This window comes from Lagopus leucura, unplaced genomic scaffold (genome assembly GCF_019238085.1).
Source record: "Lagopus leucura isolate 7727_CA_CO unplaced genomic scaffold, USGS_WTPT01 Super-Scaffold_73, whole genome shotgun sequence".
Taxonomy (NCBI): Eukaryota; Metazoa; Chordata; class Aves; order Galliformes; family Phasianidae; genus Lagopus; species Lagopus leucura.
In genome coordinates this window covers 37,272,665-37,291,770 of record NW_024962252.1, presented here as the reverse complement: position 1 = coordinate 37,291,770, position 19,106 = coordinate 37,272,665, and the positions used below count along the sequence as shown (strand labels likewise).

The 19,106-nt window shown below is 36.2% G+C and overlaps 1 protein-coding gene across 1 annotated transcript in view; it reads right to left on the bottom strand.

Moving 5' to 3' along the window:
• FIG4 (FIG4 phosphoinositide 5-phosphatase) overlaps positions 1-19,106 on the bottom strand; it is a 62,801-nt gene that overhangs the window by 31,727 nt on the left and 11,968 nt on the right. The window contains exons 4-14 of the mRNA XM_042894539.1: positions 17,486-17,642; positions 15,135-15,185; positions 13,211-13,359; positions 11,853-11,981; positions 10,808-10,908; positions 10,380-10,542; positions 9,731-9,828; positions 7,123-7,256; positions 5,923-6,039; positions 4,377-4,422; positions 2,793-2,941 (exon numbers count right to left, since the gene is read on the bottom strand). Of these exons, the coding sequence (XP_042750473.1) occupies positions 2,793-2,941; positions 4,377-4,422; positions 5,923-6,039; positions 7,123-7,256; positions 9,731-9,828; positions 10,380-10,542; positions 10,808-10,908; positions 11,853-11,981; positions 13,211-13,359; positions 15,135-15,185; positions 17,486-17,642 (1,294 nt within the window). The remainder of the gene's footprint in view (positions 1-2,792; positions 2,942-4,376; positions 4,423-5,922; positions 6,040-7,122; positions 7,257-9,730; positions 9,829-10,379; positions 10,543-10,807; positions 10,909-11,852; positions 11,982-13,210; positions 13,360-15,134; positions 15,186-17,485; positions 17,643-19,106) is intronic.

Sequence of the window (19,106 nt, the reverse complement as noted above, 5' to 3'; positions counted from 1 at the left end):
ACCATCCGACTGAAGTCTTCCTCAAAAGATTCAAGATGAAGAATACTTATGTAAGCAGCAAAACCATTTCCAAAAAAACAAAACACCTGTCCAGCAAATCTTCTGCCTAAGGTCAAGTACAAATACATCTGCCTAACAAAAAAAAAAAATAAAATAAATTCACAAACATATGCATGGTATCATGAGCTGTGAACAGTTGCTTGAGAGCATAAATACTGCCTGTTTCTTCAGTTTAGGTATGTTAGTTTCTTTTAAAAGAATGAGAAAGACAGAAAACCCTGTCAGCTAAAAGCTAAAAATCCCCATATGTTCAAGGCAACAATTGGCAGGAGAAAGGAAAATACCTCTCAGAAATTTCCCAGTCAGCCATGGGACGCTGAAGAACTGAGTTGCAATGACCTTGCAATAAAGGTTCAGAGGAAGCTGACAACTTGAAATTCATTGAGGATGTTGATCCACTTGATTTGGAAATAATTTGTAGAATTAAATTAACCTTCCATAGCCTCAAACTATTAAGCCTGCAAATAGACAAAGACTAGTCTTCCGTGGAGAAAGGTAGTTAAGTATATACAATCAAATAAGCAGCAAATGTACAAATGGTCTGGGAAACCTCTTAGATGGGACAACTACTACATTAGAGGGATTGTAAAGAAATGCTTGCAGAAACAGTCCTGCTCAATTAAATCATAAGGAAGAAAAATCCTATTAGATATAATCAGACTTCAAGATATATGTTTTTTCTCATCCTTTGGGAAAACTAACCCAAATAAATGCTAACCTCAGAAATAAAGCTCAACAGAGATTCTGGATTGGAGCCAGTGAGACCATATGAAAAATCAAAATTAGTATAGTGGACACTCAAAACTGCGATGAAAACAATAGTTAGCAGTTTTCCAGACACATTATCTTGATTCAGGATGACAGTGTGCTGAATACTAGTCTCTCTGGTCAGTTAGAAGAGTGTAAATGAAGAGGAAGAGTATCCAGCAATCAGATACTTGATATGGGAAAAAGAATGCAGTACATCAAAGTGAAAGACTGAAAAATGGAGATGCATCACAGCCGATGCTTCTCTTCAAAATCTATTGGATTATGAACACAATTTTGTAGTATTTCTGAATATGGTAATTCAGAAAAAAAGTCTTCACAGATGAGAAGTTTCAGAGAGGTATACACGTCATGCTATGAAATATGTAATAGCTAATAGCCACATTTCAGAGAGATTATAAAAAACACGATATCCAGGAAAACAAGAGGAAGCACCTATTAAAATCTTAACTATAGATGGAAATTTGGGTGGCTGGAAAGTGGAGAGGGAGCAAGAGGGAGAGAAGTTAGACAGCAAACATGAGACTATTGGAATAGGAAGCAACAGACAAAATTTTGGATCCCAAAATAGCGGTGAAAAGGTGAAAGGTAGTAAAACCTAAGGAATGCCTGAGCTGGTGAAGTAAGTACTTGTTGTGAGGACAACATAGTGTGGGTATAAGAGACTTGTCCATTTCCTGATCCCCACTGGTTAGAGCCCAACAGATCCAATTGCCAAGTCCCTAGAGGGTTGCACAGCAAGTGGTAATTGCAGCAGCAGTTGCTTCCCAGAGGTAAAGATGCAGCACCCAGCAGCTGGGACACAGAGGATAAGAAGCATTGTGAGCACGCCATGCTAGCCAGCTGGCCAGTGAAAACATCCCAGCCATCAGACAGAGGCCAACAGCCACCAGTTGCAAAGTGAGCCACCACACTGTGGCACCAACCAATTGCTGGAAGCTAACTGAGGAGAAAGAACAGAAGCTGAAGGTACATCTTGAGTAAGGTGAGAGGAAGAGACTGAGAGAAATGCATGACTGAGGACTTGATCATTTTTTGAAACATGAGTTACTTCTCCACATTCCAAACCTAACAAAACACTAGGCAATGACAGCAGTGAAGCCATAAATTTCATTGTCATGACTGTGGATGTATCAGGAGGGTGAACCGCGATAGGACAAGGGAGAATGGTTTTAAACTGAGACAGAAGAGGTTTGGGTTAGATATTAGGAGGGAGTTTTTCACACAGAGGGTGGTGACACACTGGAACAGGTTGCCCAAGGAGGCTGTGGATGCCCCATCCCTGGAGGCATTCAAGGCCAGGCTGGATGTGACTCTGGGCAGCCTGGTCTGGTGGTTGGTGACCCTACACATAGCTCACTCCTCTCACTCCCAGAGCACTTCAGTTTAAATTGATTCATTTTTTTAAATAGTTTGAGGGTGCTCGAATAAGTATAATTACAACCCAGTTGGAGAGAACAGCTTTGCTGAAAACTCCTCTCTTCAATAAACCAAAAAGCACGAAATTTATCAAAGGAAATGTAGGAAATATCCAGGTGAGATGCACTTTCATAAAAATATCAATTTGGCATTCTGCAGAACAGCACATACCTATTTCAGTTTTTATTCTCAATTTACACTTTGCATCAACCAAATGAAATAAGTGTTATTTTTATGTTGCATTTATTTAAGAGGGAAACTTTTCAGTCTGTGTTTAGTTATATAGAGTGAAGTCAAGCAGCTATTTTGTAAGAAGCCTAACTAACATTTCCAGAATTGGAAATTTTCAATGTGACTGGATTTTCTCAAAACAGTTGAAGTATGAATTTTTAGACTTAACTGAATAACTACAAAATCATTTCAATAGAAAAATAAATGCACTTTTCCTTTATACAGGCAGCACTTTACCCAAGTAAAGCCTCTTTACATAAGATCAAACAAACAAATAAAAAAAACCCCACCACGACACAATCAATGTATCTTACCGAACAGCATCTGTATCAAACTGTAAATTGGGCTTATCAATCAGTCCCAGCGAATAGAGTTGGTATGCCAAAGCACATTTTCCTACCATGAACTGGGCTGTGTTAGTACGATCTAAACAGTCCACACAATTGGTTCGGAGAACTCCAGTCTGGTAAAGCAATGCAAATAAGAGATTTGTTTGGTTTTTTTTAAATTAAGAATTTACCATATTCATTATTACTACCTTTTCTTACTGTCCAACTACTTGTCAAATCTCTCATATTGGATTTTATGTCAGTGCACAGAACTTCAATCAAAGACTTTTTATGTCTAGCAATCTATATTACTGCTATAAGGTCTACTTCAAAAAACTTTTTTCAACCATTACTGGAACTTACCTCAGAAGTAAAGTGTTACATTGGTGAAGGTCTTATTTTCAACTGTGCTCTAACTACTGCATGAAACAAAGCACGCCGTCAGGTTGCTGTGGTTCTACTACGATGGTGCTCATATTTTGAGCTTTCCATATCTCGTGCTTGCACCTCCACTCTTCAGTTTCATAATGCATACAAATTTATAACATTAACAGATGCTAGACACTCCCACACAGTAGCATGAGTGATTCTTCTGCCCAAATATATTTATGGCTACATCTGTGCTAGTTATCTAAACTTTTACTGTCTTAATGAAGAAGCACATTTTGAGTGTGACTCACAAATTGTCCATCCCAAGACAAGATGAACCATGATGGAAGTGCTTACATAGAACACTTACAGTGACTACCTCAAAGCTCAAAGATAGACAGAAGAAATCATATCCTTAACACAAGTAAACCTGCAAGGCTAACATTGAGAAATCTAAATAGCATTTGTATTCTCCTTTGTGAAAACACATCCGAGTGTTCAATTAATAAAGGAATGGTCACATCCTTTCCAACTTAAGAGAACTTCAAAATCATGAATAGCAAGTCAAAAGTCATTAATGTTTCTCAAAAATATGCCCAGTGTTCAGAGTACATAACCATAACACTAAGGTATAAATCTTTTACTTTAGAATTTATCACACTGCACCTTTCTTACTACAAAGAAAAAAAGTATTTCTAGTTGTATTTTCTTTCAGTGGTAGAAATAGCAATGATGTACAGAATATTCAGCAGTGGTAAAATTGTAATTGCTAATTTTTAGGTGTATGAATGTAACCACACTTAGGAATGTTTATTCCTCATCCCTCCTGTCTAATATTATATTACATAGATTGTTAAAAAGTTGCTGTTTTATCTTTTGCTCTACGGCTACTACTATAGACTATGTAAGTAGTGGAAAGTAGTTTAAAATCCAAACACTTCTCAGACTACATTCAGCAAAAAATACAATTCCAGTAGCATAAAGTTTTCTGGAACTATCCAAGAACTTCAAGCCCTATTTCCTATTTAGGTTTCTTGCATGGACTGCAGTAATGCTGTTTATTCTATTATAAATGTTACTTTAAGAGAGTAAGCTGTGAATCAATCATTAAGTATCTATGTGAATTGTTTCACTGACACTTTGAGAATGAAGATTTAAATCCCTACATCTTTGAATTAATAAAGTCTACTATCTTACTACCTGCAAGCGGCCAGTGGAAATAACACAGCCTCCCAGTTCATTCCACCTAAAAGAGAAACAAAATAGAACAACTTTCAAATAACTTTTAAAAAGAACAGGCCATAACACATATGAATCTGCTCAATAAAGACAGTGGCAATTAAATCCTGCTGCAAGGCAAAATTGATATCACTGAGCAGCAGAATGCAGTGAAAGCTCTGTGCATTAGCAAGATGTAGTTAAATTGCACTGTTAAAAACAAAACTTAGCCTTAAAGTAGAAAGTTTCTAAGCTATATAGAACATTTCCTCCCTAGAAGACAGAGGACGAGCCATACAAGCCTGCCTTGCTCCATGAGGTCCTCAGATTAAAAATAAAAAAACAAAAAAACTACAGTGCCAATGACTGCAGTGACTGGAAGGGAGAGGCAAAAGACACATTGTAGTACAATTGGTTGATTTAATTCTCCCCTTCACACTGATTCTAGGCATACATGCTATTTATCACCCAGTTCTTGTTATTCTGTACAGACCATATCTGTACCCAAGAGGCAAAGAACATGAATTTGAAATCAAAGACATTTTGAGATAGGGGAGCAGTTATGCTTAATGCAAGTACAAGTGAATAACTGAAAATTTTCATGTTAGGAGCATAGCACCAGCCTGACTGGAGAAATGGTCTGACAAGCTTATATATACCACTTTTAAGACTTATTAGACTACTTCTACAGGTCACAGCATTACATGGATGGATCGATCTCATTCATGCTATTTTGAAGTTGTTACATTTCCTGTACTGCATGGCACAGAAGCTCTAAAAGAGCCTCAGATTTTTACTTCAGATTGTTTCTAAATGAAGGTGGGCTAGAAAGGCAAAAATGCACTTAATGTATAATAAGAATGTCTGTTTGGGCAGTGATGAATTAGATCACTATGACAAAGATTTGGAAAAAAAACAACTTGGAAGTTACATTATTTCTGAATTTTCAAAGACTTAAGAGGATTCTGCTGACTGAATCATTATATCTCCACAGCAGTCAAAACAAATACTGTTCCTATAATTTAATAACAAAATAAAAAAGCACAACTTTTCAGTTTTGTATGTATGAATAGCATAAAAACCAATTGGAAAACACTGGACTATCTTACATTTCAGTCCTAGGCATATTTTTCATACACCTTAAAAGAAGTCTCTTACCAAATTCCAAATGTTCTCTTTGTTAAAATCTACCCCCAACTTTAGGATTCCTTCGGTAATGATTAAAAAAAAAAAAAAAAAAGCTTTATATAAATACAGACAACACAGATTACAAGTTACGAATAAAGGTTTGATGTAGGAATTCATTATAGTGGGAGAACAGCAGCGTAATAAAACAGACTATAAATTTTTAGATGTATTAGCATTTCATAGTACCTGCCTCTGACTGCAATTCTTTCGGCTATAACTCAGTAACAAAGTACTCATGTTAAATGAAGTCTCAAAATAAGAAATGAGCAATAACAGAAATTGCAGACAACTCTCCTAGCAATAGACATTACTCATCATGCATGTGTAAGATTATACATACTTTTCATCTGGCCGCAAGACATTGCAGTAGGAATCAGGTCGATTTACAAAAAATCCAGTTTTCTTCACTACACTTTCTGCAATCACATTCAATCTATCAAGGACATTGCAAAGTTTGCTGGGGAGAGAAAAAAGATTACACAGTAAAGATATATTAACAATCAAAAATTCTGTTTGGAAATCTTTTAATAACAAAAATAATTTAAGAGAAGACGCATCACAGTTTCATTTATCTCACAGCAACAATGCCTACCCTTTTCCTACAGCTTAAAGACTTAGAAAGCAGCCATTGAGCAATTTTGTTCAATCATTAATAAAACATTTTATGTAACACAAATGGAATAAAACATGTAAAACTCCTTGACTATAATATCACACTCCTTTTTTCCCTGCTGAAGTTTTTGTGATTCATAAAATAAGAATATGACAGAAATTGATAAATGATTCCATTAAATGTTATGCCTCCACTTTATTTGAGAAGTATTGTCATTCAGTAACATTTGTTTCAGTGTGCGGTCTTCACACTTTTCTTCATTGCTCATTCACATCAGGGCATCCATCCATTACAGGAGGCTTGAAATGCAAATATTTTAACAAGAACTTCAAAAACAAAGTTATGTGCAAACAGTTAAGCATTATTTCTTTTTTTTAAGCAATTGTTTACACTGAGCTTGAAGGATTAATTTGAAATGTTTCTACAGGATCTGCTTTCCAGAAAATGTACTTTGGAACTACATGTTAAAGCAGAATCATTCTCAGTATTCATTAAATTTCCAGTAAACTTCTTTAGGTGGATATATGTGTTACATCTCATTTGCATAAAAAATTTATCTTCAAAGCTTTCAGGTTCTTTTCTGCATGGGTACTTGGGTGGATGCCCATATAAATAAACACCAAGCTTAAATCTAGAGGGGAGATCTTTTAATTATCTAGTATCATTCCCCATATCAGTTAGACAATAAGCTTCCTTGGCATTGCTTCATACAGAAGCCAAGAACTTGTGTCTAGCATACCTTCTGAAAGGAAACCTAGTCTTATTTTGAGATTTGCTAATTAATCATAAAACAAATTGAACATAGACCTATCTGTGCACAATGCCATTTTAGAATGAAAAACAGAGTGCGAAATCTAGTCAAATTTAAGGTCTCATCCAACCTGAACAGTTCTACAGTTCTATGACACAAATAATGACATTTTCTACCTTTTTGTGTACTTGGCCATATCCCAAGGAATATATATAATTGCATGCTCTGGGGGCAAAAATTGGTTCAGATATGTCACAGCAGCAACAAGTTCTTCGCTAAGAATCCTTTCATGCTTTCTTTTTTCACGTTCCTTTGGCAAAAAGAAAAGGAAGAGAATGTCAGTACTATCATCAACAACCACCTGTACAGATCCATATAGAGGTGTGTCTGTGTGTGTGAGTGTGCGTGCATGTATTACAGACTGATATTCTCTTACATGGACTCTCTAACCTAGACTCCAGTATTTGCTCAGTATGAGTTCAGTATGAGGCAGAAACAAGACGAACAAAAATAATTTATTATGTTAAACAATACAGAAAGGCAAAAAAAAAAAAAAAAAAATCAGAAAATGAGCTTTTGAATTTGAAGAGCAACATCAGAATAATATTAGATTTACATTAGTAATATTTTATTAAGCAAAATATTTGACCTGTTTTAATTAAGAATCACAGCGGTACTACATATCACCAACAACAAGGTTGAAGTAGAAAGCTAAAAAGTGCCTGGAGCTTCCCAATTAATCAGTAGATTTTATAAGCTCTTCCCAACCTAGAATATCTTAAAAGAGGAAAGACACCTTTTTAAAAACAAAAAACAAAAAACAAAACAAAACAAAAAAACAAAAAACAAAACCAACACCCCAACTATTAAACATTTTGCTTGTTAAAGAAACTAATAAATAGAAAATAAACGAGTTCATTCAGCAGCTCTGCATACTCATTTTAAAACAGACTCACATTCCTTTTGTGAATCAGTACATTCTCAATCTATGCACAGCTCTGTCTTAACCATCTTAAAGCAAGCTCTGTCACTTTTGAAAAAGTCTCTGAACTGAAAGCTGGGCACAAGAATATCCCGTTAGTTTCTGGAGTACAAAGGGGCTCAGGTGAATTCTCTTCCATTACTGGCAGAAGATGGGGAACAACAGCTTTGCAAGATTATGAAAACATTTAGAACTTCATAGTTGTTCCCTGAATATACCGTATATTTTGGCGCTCTATTTAAGATGGCTTTTCTCTCAACTTGGTCCAAACTAAAACCTACAATGAACCTATAACAGATCAATTTAAACTCATATATAAGAGCAGCCATAAATAAGTAAATATATAAAATGCAATTGTTCGCAAATTTCTAGGAGAGAGAGGTAAAGTGTGAAATAGATTTACATTTCATCACCCTCTAAGAAATCAAAAGCTAAGCATTTCTGTCTCTAGTATTTTTAGTTTTTGTGTAGAAGCAAGAGCAATATGCACACAAGGTGACTTATTTATTTATTAACTGGAACATAAAATAATAAAAGTATTTTAATTTTAGCATCCTAACACTGGGAAACCACAAAGAGGGAGAGAAACAGATGCATTTTTAGCCACACTATCAAAGGGCCTGTGAATAAAAGCTTATAATGACTCATGTGTCAAGGTCACGTGAGCCTAGACTCACACTGTAACAATGGCCTTTGAAAGCTATGGCTGCAAGAAATAAAATTATTTTCTTGTCAACAACTGCTATCATAAGTTGATTCCACAGACTCTCAGACAATCTTAAAAGCCCTCTTAAACAGGAAAGCTTCTAGAAATAGAAAATAGGTTATCTAGTTGCCATTTATTACAATTTTGAGTTTTAAAAGCCTTTTTTTTTTAAAAAAGAAAATTTCCCTACTTTTATTACGTTAGCAACAGACTGCACATGCACAAAGAAGGTTCTCTTTTCTACTGAATACAATTCTACAATGTGACAAATGAAAAGGTAAATAGCATTTTTAAAAAGCCTAAAAAGAAGTAAGAAAGAAGTTCAAATGAATTTCAATATATTAAAACAGAATGTGGAAACAGTTCATTAAAGGAGAAAAAAATGTAGTAAGACAGAACTAACTTCACTGTAAAATTATCAGAAGAAAACATCCAAAAAATTACGGAAACTCCAGAGTAGGAAACAAACCACACAGTTTGCATTTGGGCAATGCTTTCAGAGTTTGAATTTTGGGTGGTCCTATGTGGAGCCAGGAGTTGGACTCCATGAGCCCTGTGAGTGCATTCAAACTTGGGATATTCAATGATTCTATGAATTAATGCAGCAATAGAGTAGTTTCCCTATATGCTCACTCTGGCACTATCTGTTAACCTGCACAAGATGCCTCAACTTTCTCTCCTGATCATACATCCATAACTGTATCTGATGAAGCAAAAAAAGAAAGGATACGTCTTTACCATAATATTTCAAAGAACTCAGACATTTTTCAAGAAGTCTGCAAACGTTACTTTGCATGGAACCACAGTTTAATAAGAAGTTAAAGGAAAATTCAGTGGTGAAGTTATTTTGACTTACTCCATTTCAGGGGAAATAGTAAGAGTCTGAGAACAACAGTGAAAAGTTGTAAGAAAACTATAAAAATGGGAGACAATGAAGAACCGTAGTCAAAGCAGTTACAAAGTTACGTGCTCTCTTGCATAGCATTAAATTTATGAAAAAAATATGCCACTTACAAGCTAACATTAGTTCAGAGCACAAGCAAAAGTACACAGAGATTCTACAGAAAACATGTAAAAAATATTCAAAATACTGTACCTTTACAAGATTCAAAATAATTATGGGAGAGCCAAATCTCTGAAGCATTTGGTCAAAGTGAAGAGCAGCAACATGTGCAAAAGGATCTGCTTGGTCCACTGCAACAGATACATATATTCAGGATGATTTTCCCTTAAAAGTACTCTACAAAAAGTAATTACTAATTCTCTAAAGTGATATGATTACATACTCTCATTTATTCATGCAAAACCCTCCTTTTTCAAGAAAAGTAACATCTTAATCAAAGATTTCATGAGCTAGTAACAAAGATCAGTTATTCTGGCCCCACTAAATTTAGTCCAAATGCTTTCCACTATTTCCAGCAGGTACGATATATCCAGAACCCTTTAAGATAAATGCACACAGATGAATAAGCACAAAGAAAGCTGACATCTTCAACCATAAGTTTTTTTGTATGGCATTTCTGACTTTTAAGTTTAAGACAACGATTTTTTTTACCTACTTGATAACAGCAAATGCAGCTGTTCATATGGTTGAATGTTGATATGCCCCCACGTTTATCATAAATCATAGCCTCCCAAAGAACAAATACATTGGCAGCCTACTCATTTTCACAAGTTCAGTTTTCACTTACTCTCTCAGGTGTTGTGCTAGCCATAATCTATCACAAAGAATAATCAATACATACGTGTTATGGGTGGCTTCGGCATCATAGTTGAAATATCTTGAGACCAGTACAGAGGGACAGAACCTCGAACCTGAACATAGGAAGAATAACTCCCCGCCGAAAATGACATGACTGAAGCATCATAGAGTATTTGTTCAGTTTCCACTTCATTAGCAACATCTCCCTACAACAAACAGAAATATGCATACTGTGGAAGACATGGCATTTCAGAACTGTGCATCATGGAGAACTGACCATCACAGACAGAGTACAATTAAACAGTAAGACACCAAATCATGGTACTAATAGCTTTCAGTTACTGTGAAAGACACAACGACCCTCTCAACATTTCAGTTCACTAGTCAGTCATTTTCAAGCTTTCCATATTATTAGCAGGCCAGGGAAAATTACCAGTATACCATACCAAACTGAAATCACAATTGATTTACCTCACAGTTGGCTCCTCGTTTCAGAAAACGTGTTCCAGCAAATTTGCTTGATCTTCTGGCTATCAGAGTGACGTATATAGGACGACCGTAAATTAACAGTTCTTCAAAGAGAAGTTAAGGGTTACATATCACACAAAACTTAGAGATAAAAAGTTAAATTATCAAGTGACTGTGTCACTTTGTGCTCCTTCCTTATCATAAAAGAGACCCAAAAAAGAGGGAAGAAGTCATCTTCTCATCAAATACGCATAGTGAAGATTATTGTCAAGAAATGCCTTTAGGCATAATGCTGGTAGTTGGGTCCACCCACATCTACCACTTCAAGTAAGACCAAAGATGAAAAAGTGGTATATAAAAACAGACATACCTGTCTGTCTGAACACCAAGCCAATGACCAAAGCTTGACAAGAATGAAAAAGTAAAACTAAATTTTGCAAAGACAACTCTAACCTTAGCTTCATACTTGTATTTACTTTCCCAAATATTTTCTTAACATGCTTCTGAATTAACATGGGATTGCTGATGATCAAAATCTACTGTCCCCATAATATACTAATCTTTACAGCTAAGATATTAGGAATGATATATTAGTTTGAGCTTTTTCTCCTATTATTACCCACATAGACCCATTTAAAATAATTCCACAGTAATCACAAAGGTCTATCATCAGCATCAACAGAAACACTGCTGAAACATACCACCCACTGCCTCACTGTGCTCACATCCACTGTTTGGTCTCCATAAATACTGAACAAGTAGCAGTGAGTGTCAATGTGTGCCATTTTTTCCAAGAATTCAATTCCACCCTTTGCTCCCAACACACTTCCATTTTGGATGCCATTTTGTCAGACTGCTCCTCTGCTGTCATCTGTCACACATCAACAACATGTAACAGAGTATTGTCAGGAAGGTTCAACCTTTACTGCCATAATGCCCCAACACTTACCTCTGGCGCTGTGGGCCAACATAATAGTTCATTGTATTTCACAAGGTCAAAGTTTTTATAAATTGATAACTGAGATTTGTTTCACGAGCAAAAGGATACTTGATTGTCCACAGAATCCATGAATGATATACAGCAGCCAATCACGATGAACAGAATTTTTTACTGCCTCCAGAAGCTTCCCGTTCCACACATACTTTTCATAAGGTTTACTGCAAATTCCAAAAACACCTAGGGATTTGTTACGAAAATGCATTAGCAATCAAGAAACAAACTCAACCACATTGGACTGTTGTAAAAACATAAGTTCATTGCATCTTTATTTTGATTTTTCTCTTGGCTGCGACTCATCATAATGTCTACCCATGTTCTTGAAGTTTGCCAAATACAGATAACTTCAAATACTTGCTGAACCTCTGCATTTATTGAGATTTATAATTTTTCTGCAGCTGCCAGCCCCTGCAGCCCCTGTAACATCCTTTAACAGACTTTGCAGAATTTTCTGATAGGACTTCATAAGATTCAATTCTATGTGAGCTCTGGAAGACTGCGCTTAACCACGGCCCGCTTTAAAAAAAAAAGTATTTCTTTCCCTCTTCCATCATAAGTTAGTCTGGTTTTCTTAATATACACCAACATCAAGAAATGCAGCTATTGTTGAGTCATGTATTAAAATTCAATTTTTGATGTATTGGAACCTGAGTCCTTACCCGTTTCAAAAAATAGGATATTATATGTTTAAACAAGGAAAAAAATGGCGCATTACCACTATTTAATGACAGTGCTTTCAGACAACCTGTATGAATCGCAGGACAATAAAACCTAGAAACATCAACTGAATGTAATTCAATACTGAGAATTTAGGGAAACAGGTTTTTTGTGGGCTGTTTTTTTTTTTTTTTTTTTTGGAGGGGAATTGCAAAGCATAGAAGAGAATACAATTTTCATTTCTGATTAGTGATTTTATGAGTATTATATGCATATGTCAGATCCAAAGTAAAGGCTGTAGTTTTCAAATGAAATTGATTTTTCTTAGGCTTCCAGATAGTACTTAAGATATCAAGTTGATACTACTGTCATACAAGTCCTCTGTCATCAGTATTTTCCAAAATGAAACAAAAAATGGTTTATTAGTACTTAAAAAGTTATTGATTCCTATTATGTTTGCAATTCATTCCTACTGAGTCCTACAAGTCAGTTCAATAATCTATTGCTGGAAAATGTCAACATGTTCAATTCTCTACCTGAGTTGCAATATAAATTACCAAAATAGCTATTAACCATCTCTAGAAATTGCATTGTTCAAATGTCTAATTGGTGCTTTATATAATCTTTTATTAATTCACAATTTATGACAGTACTGATCAGTATAGAAGAGGTTTCTAGAAAGTAAAAAGTGGAATATATTCTAAATGAAATCATTATCAACAATATTTGCTTAACTAAATATATTTGCTTACCGCTTCCACCCTGTGTTGAAAGTCCTTCATCTTCAAATATATCAAAACTTTCTTGTCGGGTCTGAGTTGTTTCAGTTTTTAATATCTCAAGTGGCATTCTCAAGACAGTAAGATTATACTGAAGAGAGTGAGATAGATCATAGCTGTAACTGATAAGACAGTTAACATCTATTAATAACTGCAGAAGAACAGCTGTGCTTTTTTTAATCCTAACTCCCCATCCACACTTTTATTTAACACAGAATTGTATTCTCCATTAAAAAAAACCATATTTAAACAAAACACACAGATGCTGATTCTACACTGCCAAATGGTAGAGATGGTTTCCAAAAGAAACTTTATTAACACAGAAATTACTCACGCTACAATAGTTTAAACTGTATATTCTTCTTGTATTTGAAAACTGGACATGCCTTTTGAAAGAAAGCATATCTGAAAACTTTCTTTGCTCTGTCCCATAAAGCAGTCCAGATCATTAGAAATATCCAAATATGTTACAAACAACCTAGGATTTAATACATTTAAGTAACAACCTCTAACTAGTGCTACAAAAAATAAATAAATAAATAAAATAAAAATTGGTCCATAAAAACTTTCTGTCCTCAAATTTATGACTATGCTATAAATACATCCTAAGAGTGGAGGCTGATAAGCAAAAGCTGTGGTTCGGGGTTTTTTTTGTTCTTGTTTTTTTGTTTGTTTTTTTTAATTAGTCTAATTTTTTTTAATTTAATTTAATTTAATTTTAATTAGTCTAGTTTTTTTAATTAGTTTAATTAGTTACAAATTCTGCATCTCATGTCTTTTACACTGACAACATTATACTTGTTACTAAATTTTGTACGTCATTAGGGTTCTTTTCCCCATGAAGAAAAATGCAAGGAGATTTCCATTTTAGCCTAAGGCAGCATCAGTGATTACTGGTTCTCTAGTTAAGTTCTAGATATTCATTAATCATATTTAACAAATTAGTAAATAGATTTATGGCGGCTACTAATAACATCTAACTCAAACATTCACTACATTTTCATGAACAATTTAAATTAAACTGGTAAATGTGTTTATCAGATAGTTTTACATGAAACCTCTTCTTGTTCCTCTAGGCAGAACCACAAAAACACATGTGCTGATAATCTCCAAGTTGATTTTAAAATGGGGTTGTTTAATTCTAGGGCTTACAGAGAAGAAAACAACAGTTTTCATGCAGTGAGGAAAAAAAAAAAAGCCTTCCCATGCAAAACCATGAAACAGACATGAAACTTGGGTAGGTTTCTTCTTCTTCTTAGATGAGACATCTATTTCTCTATCTTTGTTTTGGAACCAAAGCAAAGCTCTATTTCTGGGAAACATGATCAAGAAAGAAAAACTGACAAGACAAGCAAATGAGCCAAAATACACTATTTTCAAAGTGAGCATTATCTATTTAATTTTTACAATAAACAGAATTGGACAAAAAGAAATCACGTTGTTGTCTGAGCTGCAGAACTGTATCTATTTCAGTTCAATGTACTTATACTTACAACTGCAAGAAAACAGTGAACCCCCAATTCCAACGATACTCAGCTCTACATTTCTCTCTATTCTACAGATTCTTCTCCAAATTCACAGATCTCCACATGAAGATCATGCACAGACTGACCAGGTTGCATATCAAACAGAAGAGATTACTGCTGAGCACACATTGCAGCTTTTCTATTGGTGAAATACTAAATTTTACTATTGATCCTCTACCCTGTCACTAATACTTCTACAGCTTCAGTAAAGGCTCTACTCCTGTTTACGCCGTTGAAGTAGAAAGTAGGTTCAAAAGACAGAAAATGGACAGTGTGATCAAATCTGTCTTACTTCTCTAGGATAACAACCTAAAAATGTTGATTATCAAAATCAAGTGGAACAATATTATTGGTAAGTAACCAATACTTACCTAAAATAGAAGTTGCTAGAAAGGTCCACATTTTGAAAAATTCTCAGATACCTAGAAAATAATGCAAGTTATAGGGAAAAGTATTACTAACTAGATAGACTAAGAATCATTCAGGACCCCAGCAACAGAAATATCAATTCTTGTTGTAAATTCTCTAGCTATCTTATTGCAATTGTTTTGATAGCCAGGTAATCTCGCTAGAACGTCAACAATGGGATTAAATTAGTAGTCTTTTTTAAACAGTATCTATGTATGTGTATAGTGTTCTTCAGGCAGTTTCAGATACAGCTGTAGTTCTATTTTCTACAAATGTGGGTCAAAATTTCTAGCGTTCACAAAAGTAAATTTCAAAAAGCACTATATAACAGTTACTGATTTTCAAAGCTATTCTCAAATGAATAAGTATCTGCTTCACCCATCATCTCAGAAGAAACCATAACACAACCTATGAAAGACCACAGGTACTGAAACTGATTACATAATATGTTCTGTTAGATTTTAAGAGGGGATACTGAGATCATATTAGCCATATCTTAACATGGAAACCTTTTTAATAGTTAATAACACCTTCATTTATTACCTGCCGTCAGTTCATCATAGTCTATCACAACTCCTAGGTTATTCACAGTTGGTAGAGAGGAAAAAGCAGTTTACTGATACTATTTGATATTATTTCATAAAAGTCAAGTTATCCCACCCTGATAAAATCAGTTTCAGGCCCAGATCACAGACAGGAAAACAAAGCTAAACTTATCTATGGGTAAACTTGTCACCCTGTATGACACCTATGTTCACGAGACTCTGACAGTACAGAAAGATTAAATTAAATAGCCTACTCAGTACTTCTTGAAAGGCAAAGAAGATCTCTTCGCTTGAGATTTACCTGGACCTGAGCAAGGCCTCTGACATGGTCCCCCACCACATCCTCATCTCCAAATTGGAGGGAAGTGGATTTGATGGGTGGACGACCCGATGGATAAGCAATTGGTTGAAAGGCCGCAGACAGAGGGTGGTGGTCAATGGCTCTATGTCCAGGTGGAGGCCGGTAACAAGTGGTGTCCCCCAAGGGTCTGTCTTGGGACCGGTGCTCTTTAACATCTTTATTAATGACATCGATGAGGGAATTGAGTGCACCCTCAGCAAGTTTGCTGACGACACCAAGCTGAGTGGTGCGGTTGATACGGTGGAAGGAAGGGATGCCATTCAGAGGGACCTCAACTGACTTGAAAGGTGGGCCCGGGTGAAACTGATGAGGTTCAACATGGCAAACTGCAGAGTTTTGCATTTGGCCTGGAGGAATCCCAGGCATTCTACTGACTGGAAGGAACGGTCCTTGAGAGCAGCCCTGCAGAGAAGGACCTGGGGGTCCTGATGGACGAGAGACTGAATATGAGCCAGCAGTGCGCTCTGGCAGCTCGAAAGGCAAATGGGATCCTGGGCTCCATCAGGAGAGGGGTGGCCAGCAGGGACAGGGAGGTGATTGTCCCTCTCTACTCGGCTCTTGTGAGGCCCCATCTGGAATACTGTGTCCAGGTGTGGAGCCCTCAGTACAAGGAAGACATTGAGATTTTGGAAAGGGTCCAGAGGAGGGCAACTAAGATGATCAGGGGGCTGGAGCACCTCCCCTATGAGGACAGGCTGAGGGAGTTGGGCTTGTTCAGCCTGGAGAAGAGAAGGCTGCGGGGTGACCTCATTGCAGCCTATCAATACCTGAAGGGAACCTACACCCAGGAGGGGAGTAAACTCTTCAAAAGGGCTGATAACAGCAGGACTAGGGGAAATGGATCCAAGTTGAAGGAGGGAAGATTTAGGTTGGATGTTAGGGGGAAGTTCTTTACTAGGAGAGTGGTTAGGCCCTGGAACGGGCTGCCCAGGGAGGTTGTGGATGCCCCGTCCTTGGACGTGTTTAAGGCCAGGTTGGACGGGGTCCTGGGCAACCTGATCTGAATGTGTATGTTTGGTGGCCCTGCTAGGCAGGGGGGTTGGAACTACATGATCCTTGGGGTCCCTTCCAACCCGGGTGATTCTGTGATTCTGTGATTCTGTGTGATTCTGTGTGAGATAAACATGAATGAGTGACTAAAAACAGGACAGTATACTCAAACAATATAAAACAGTACTAGCTAGCATCACACTGCCTTTGTAGATCAAAATGCTCTGAGACTCCAGGCTAGAGGCCACAGAAGTTGTAGACCTTGCTCACTCCATTGTTCTGGACTGATTTATCAACTAAAATAAAATGATTTGAATGACAGAACAGAAAGAAATCCACGACCAAAACACCTAGTTGCAGCTCCTCACTGCTTGGAAAAATATTCAAAAGGTACCTGTCAAATATTACCATTACTTACCTAGCTTCATCAGGATGAGTGACTCTTACAGAGTCATTTGGAATGTATATCATGTTCGTATCTTCTATTTTGTATATTGCATGACCTCCAATATCTGCCATTTTTCTTCTTTTTGTTATCAACACAATATAGTAGCCTTCTAAAAACCTGACAAAACCTGTTGAAAAAGCATTAAAATGCCATTAGTTGGATGTTTGCATTGGTTTGACTGTAGTTAGAAAAACCATCAGAGCTGCTGAAGATTTCAATTTTTTTTCCCTCAAATTTAGAAGAATGTATACACGAATAATGAAAAAAAACATTGATAGACTCTTGCAATCCACTCCTACGCATTAGAAAATACAGTACATAGACTTCTAGCTATATTCTGATGCTTTTTGTCATGTTTTCACTTTTTTCTCCCTTCATTGTGCGTATTTTCAATATTAGCAGGATAAGACAGATTATTCTGAATGAGTTTCTGACTGCTTAAGGCACTTGCATTTGCTTTTTATAGGACTCACATTGTTAAAAATGAAGCATAGCCCAAAATCTACATTTTCCAGAGCAAGGAGGAAATCCAGTCTCCAATTTTCTTTCTAGGTTTATGCATCCTCTAGTAGGGAGGAGCAGAAAACAAGAAAAGGATTTGAGGGTATGACAACTTCATTCTCTCTCTCTCTCTCTCCTTAGCAGCAGGGAATTAAATCCCTTGTCTTCCAGAATCTCCCAAGAATGATCCTTTCAGAGCATTAAGGGCAATCCTTTCTTGCTATCTGCTTTTTCAGAAAACATGCTTCACCCTGCTGAGGTCTAGAAAATGCCGGCTCTGACTTTACTGATTAGAATTAAAAAAAAAAAAAAAGCACTTCTGAACCCTCCAGATTCAAACTTTCACACCACAGAGGATTGTCATACTTCTTTATTGAGTTTCTTTTTGAGATGGCTCTTACATATCATCTGGAAAATGTGTAACAAAACATTAAATACAATAAAAATGTATAGATTTAATTTAGAAATACATAAACATCTCTGAACCAAAATTTATTTCTAGTATAAATATAATACAGGCAGTGATCCAATGGTACTAAGTTTAATTAACTAATAAACGGTATCAATTAGCTCTTGGAAGGTAGCACTTTGAGGTGCTGCCTTAAAGAAAGAGCCTGAAACTCAGTAACTACTGCAATGCTAACAAATATATCAGTGTGGAAAAATAATCCTTGCTTGCATTTATATTTAATTTCCTTTGCATTATAACTTTAAGAAGGATAAGCAAGCATAACATGTTCCTCCCTGTCAGTATTAGAGGCTGCAGTATGATAGAATGAACAGCAAATCTTTTCTTCTGCCCTACTCTCTCTCTCCTCAGAAAAATGGTCTCACCTCTGTAAGATATGGAGACCCTACTGACAGTAAGCAACAAAGTCTTCCATTGGAAGCAGCTAGACTTTCTGTTGCTAAATAGATGTCAAAGCTCCTCCTGTATCCTCCAGGTAGTGAAATCATTTATGTGAATAGTCCTTACTCTTTGAATCTTGCCAAATTTTACCCTAAAGTCCAACTGGGAACTGAGGCACTCTGGAATTCTAGAATTCAGGGGTCCATTGTCCATGCTCTATGTGTAAATCTTTGGTTAAAA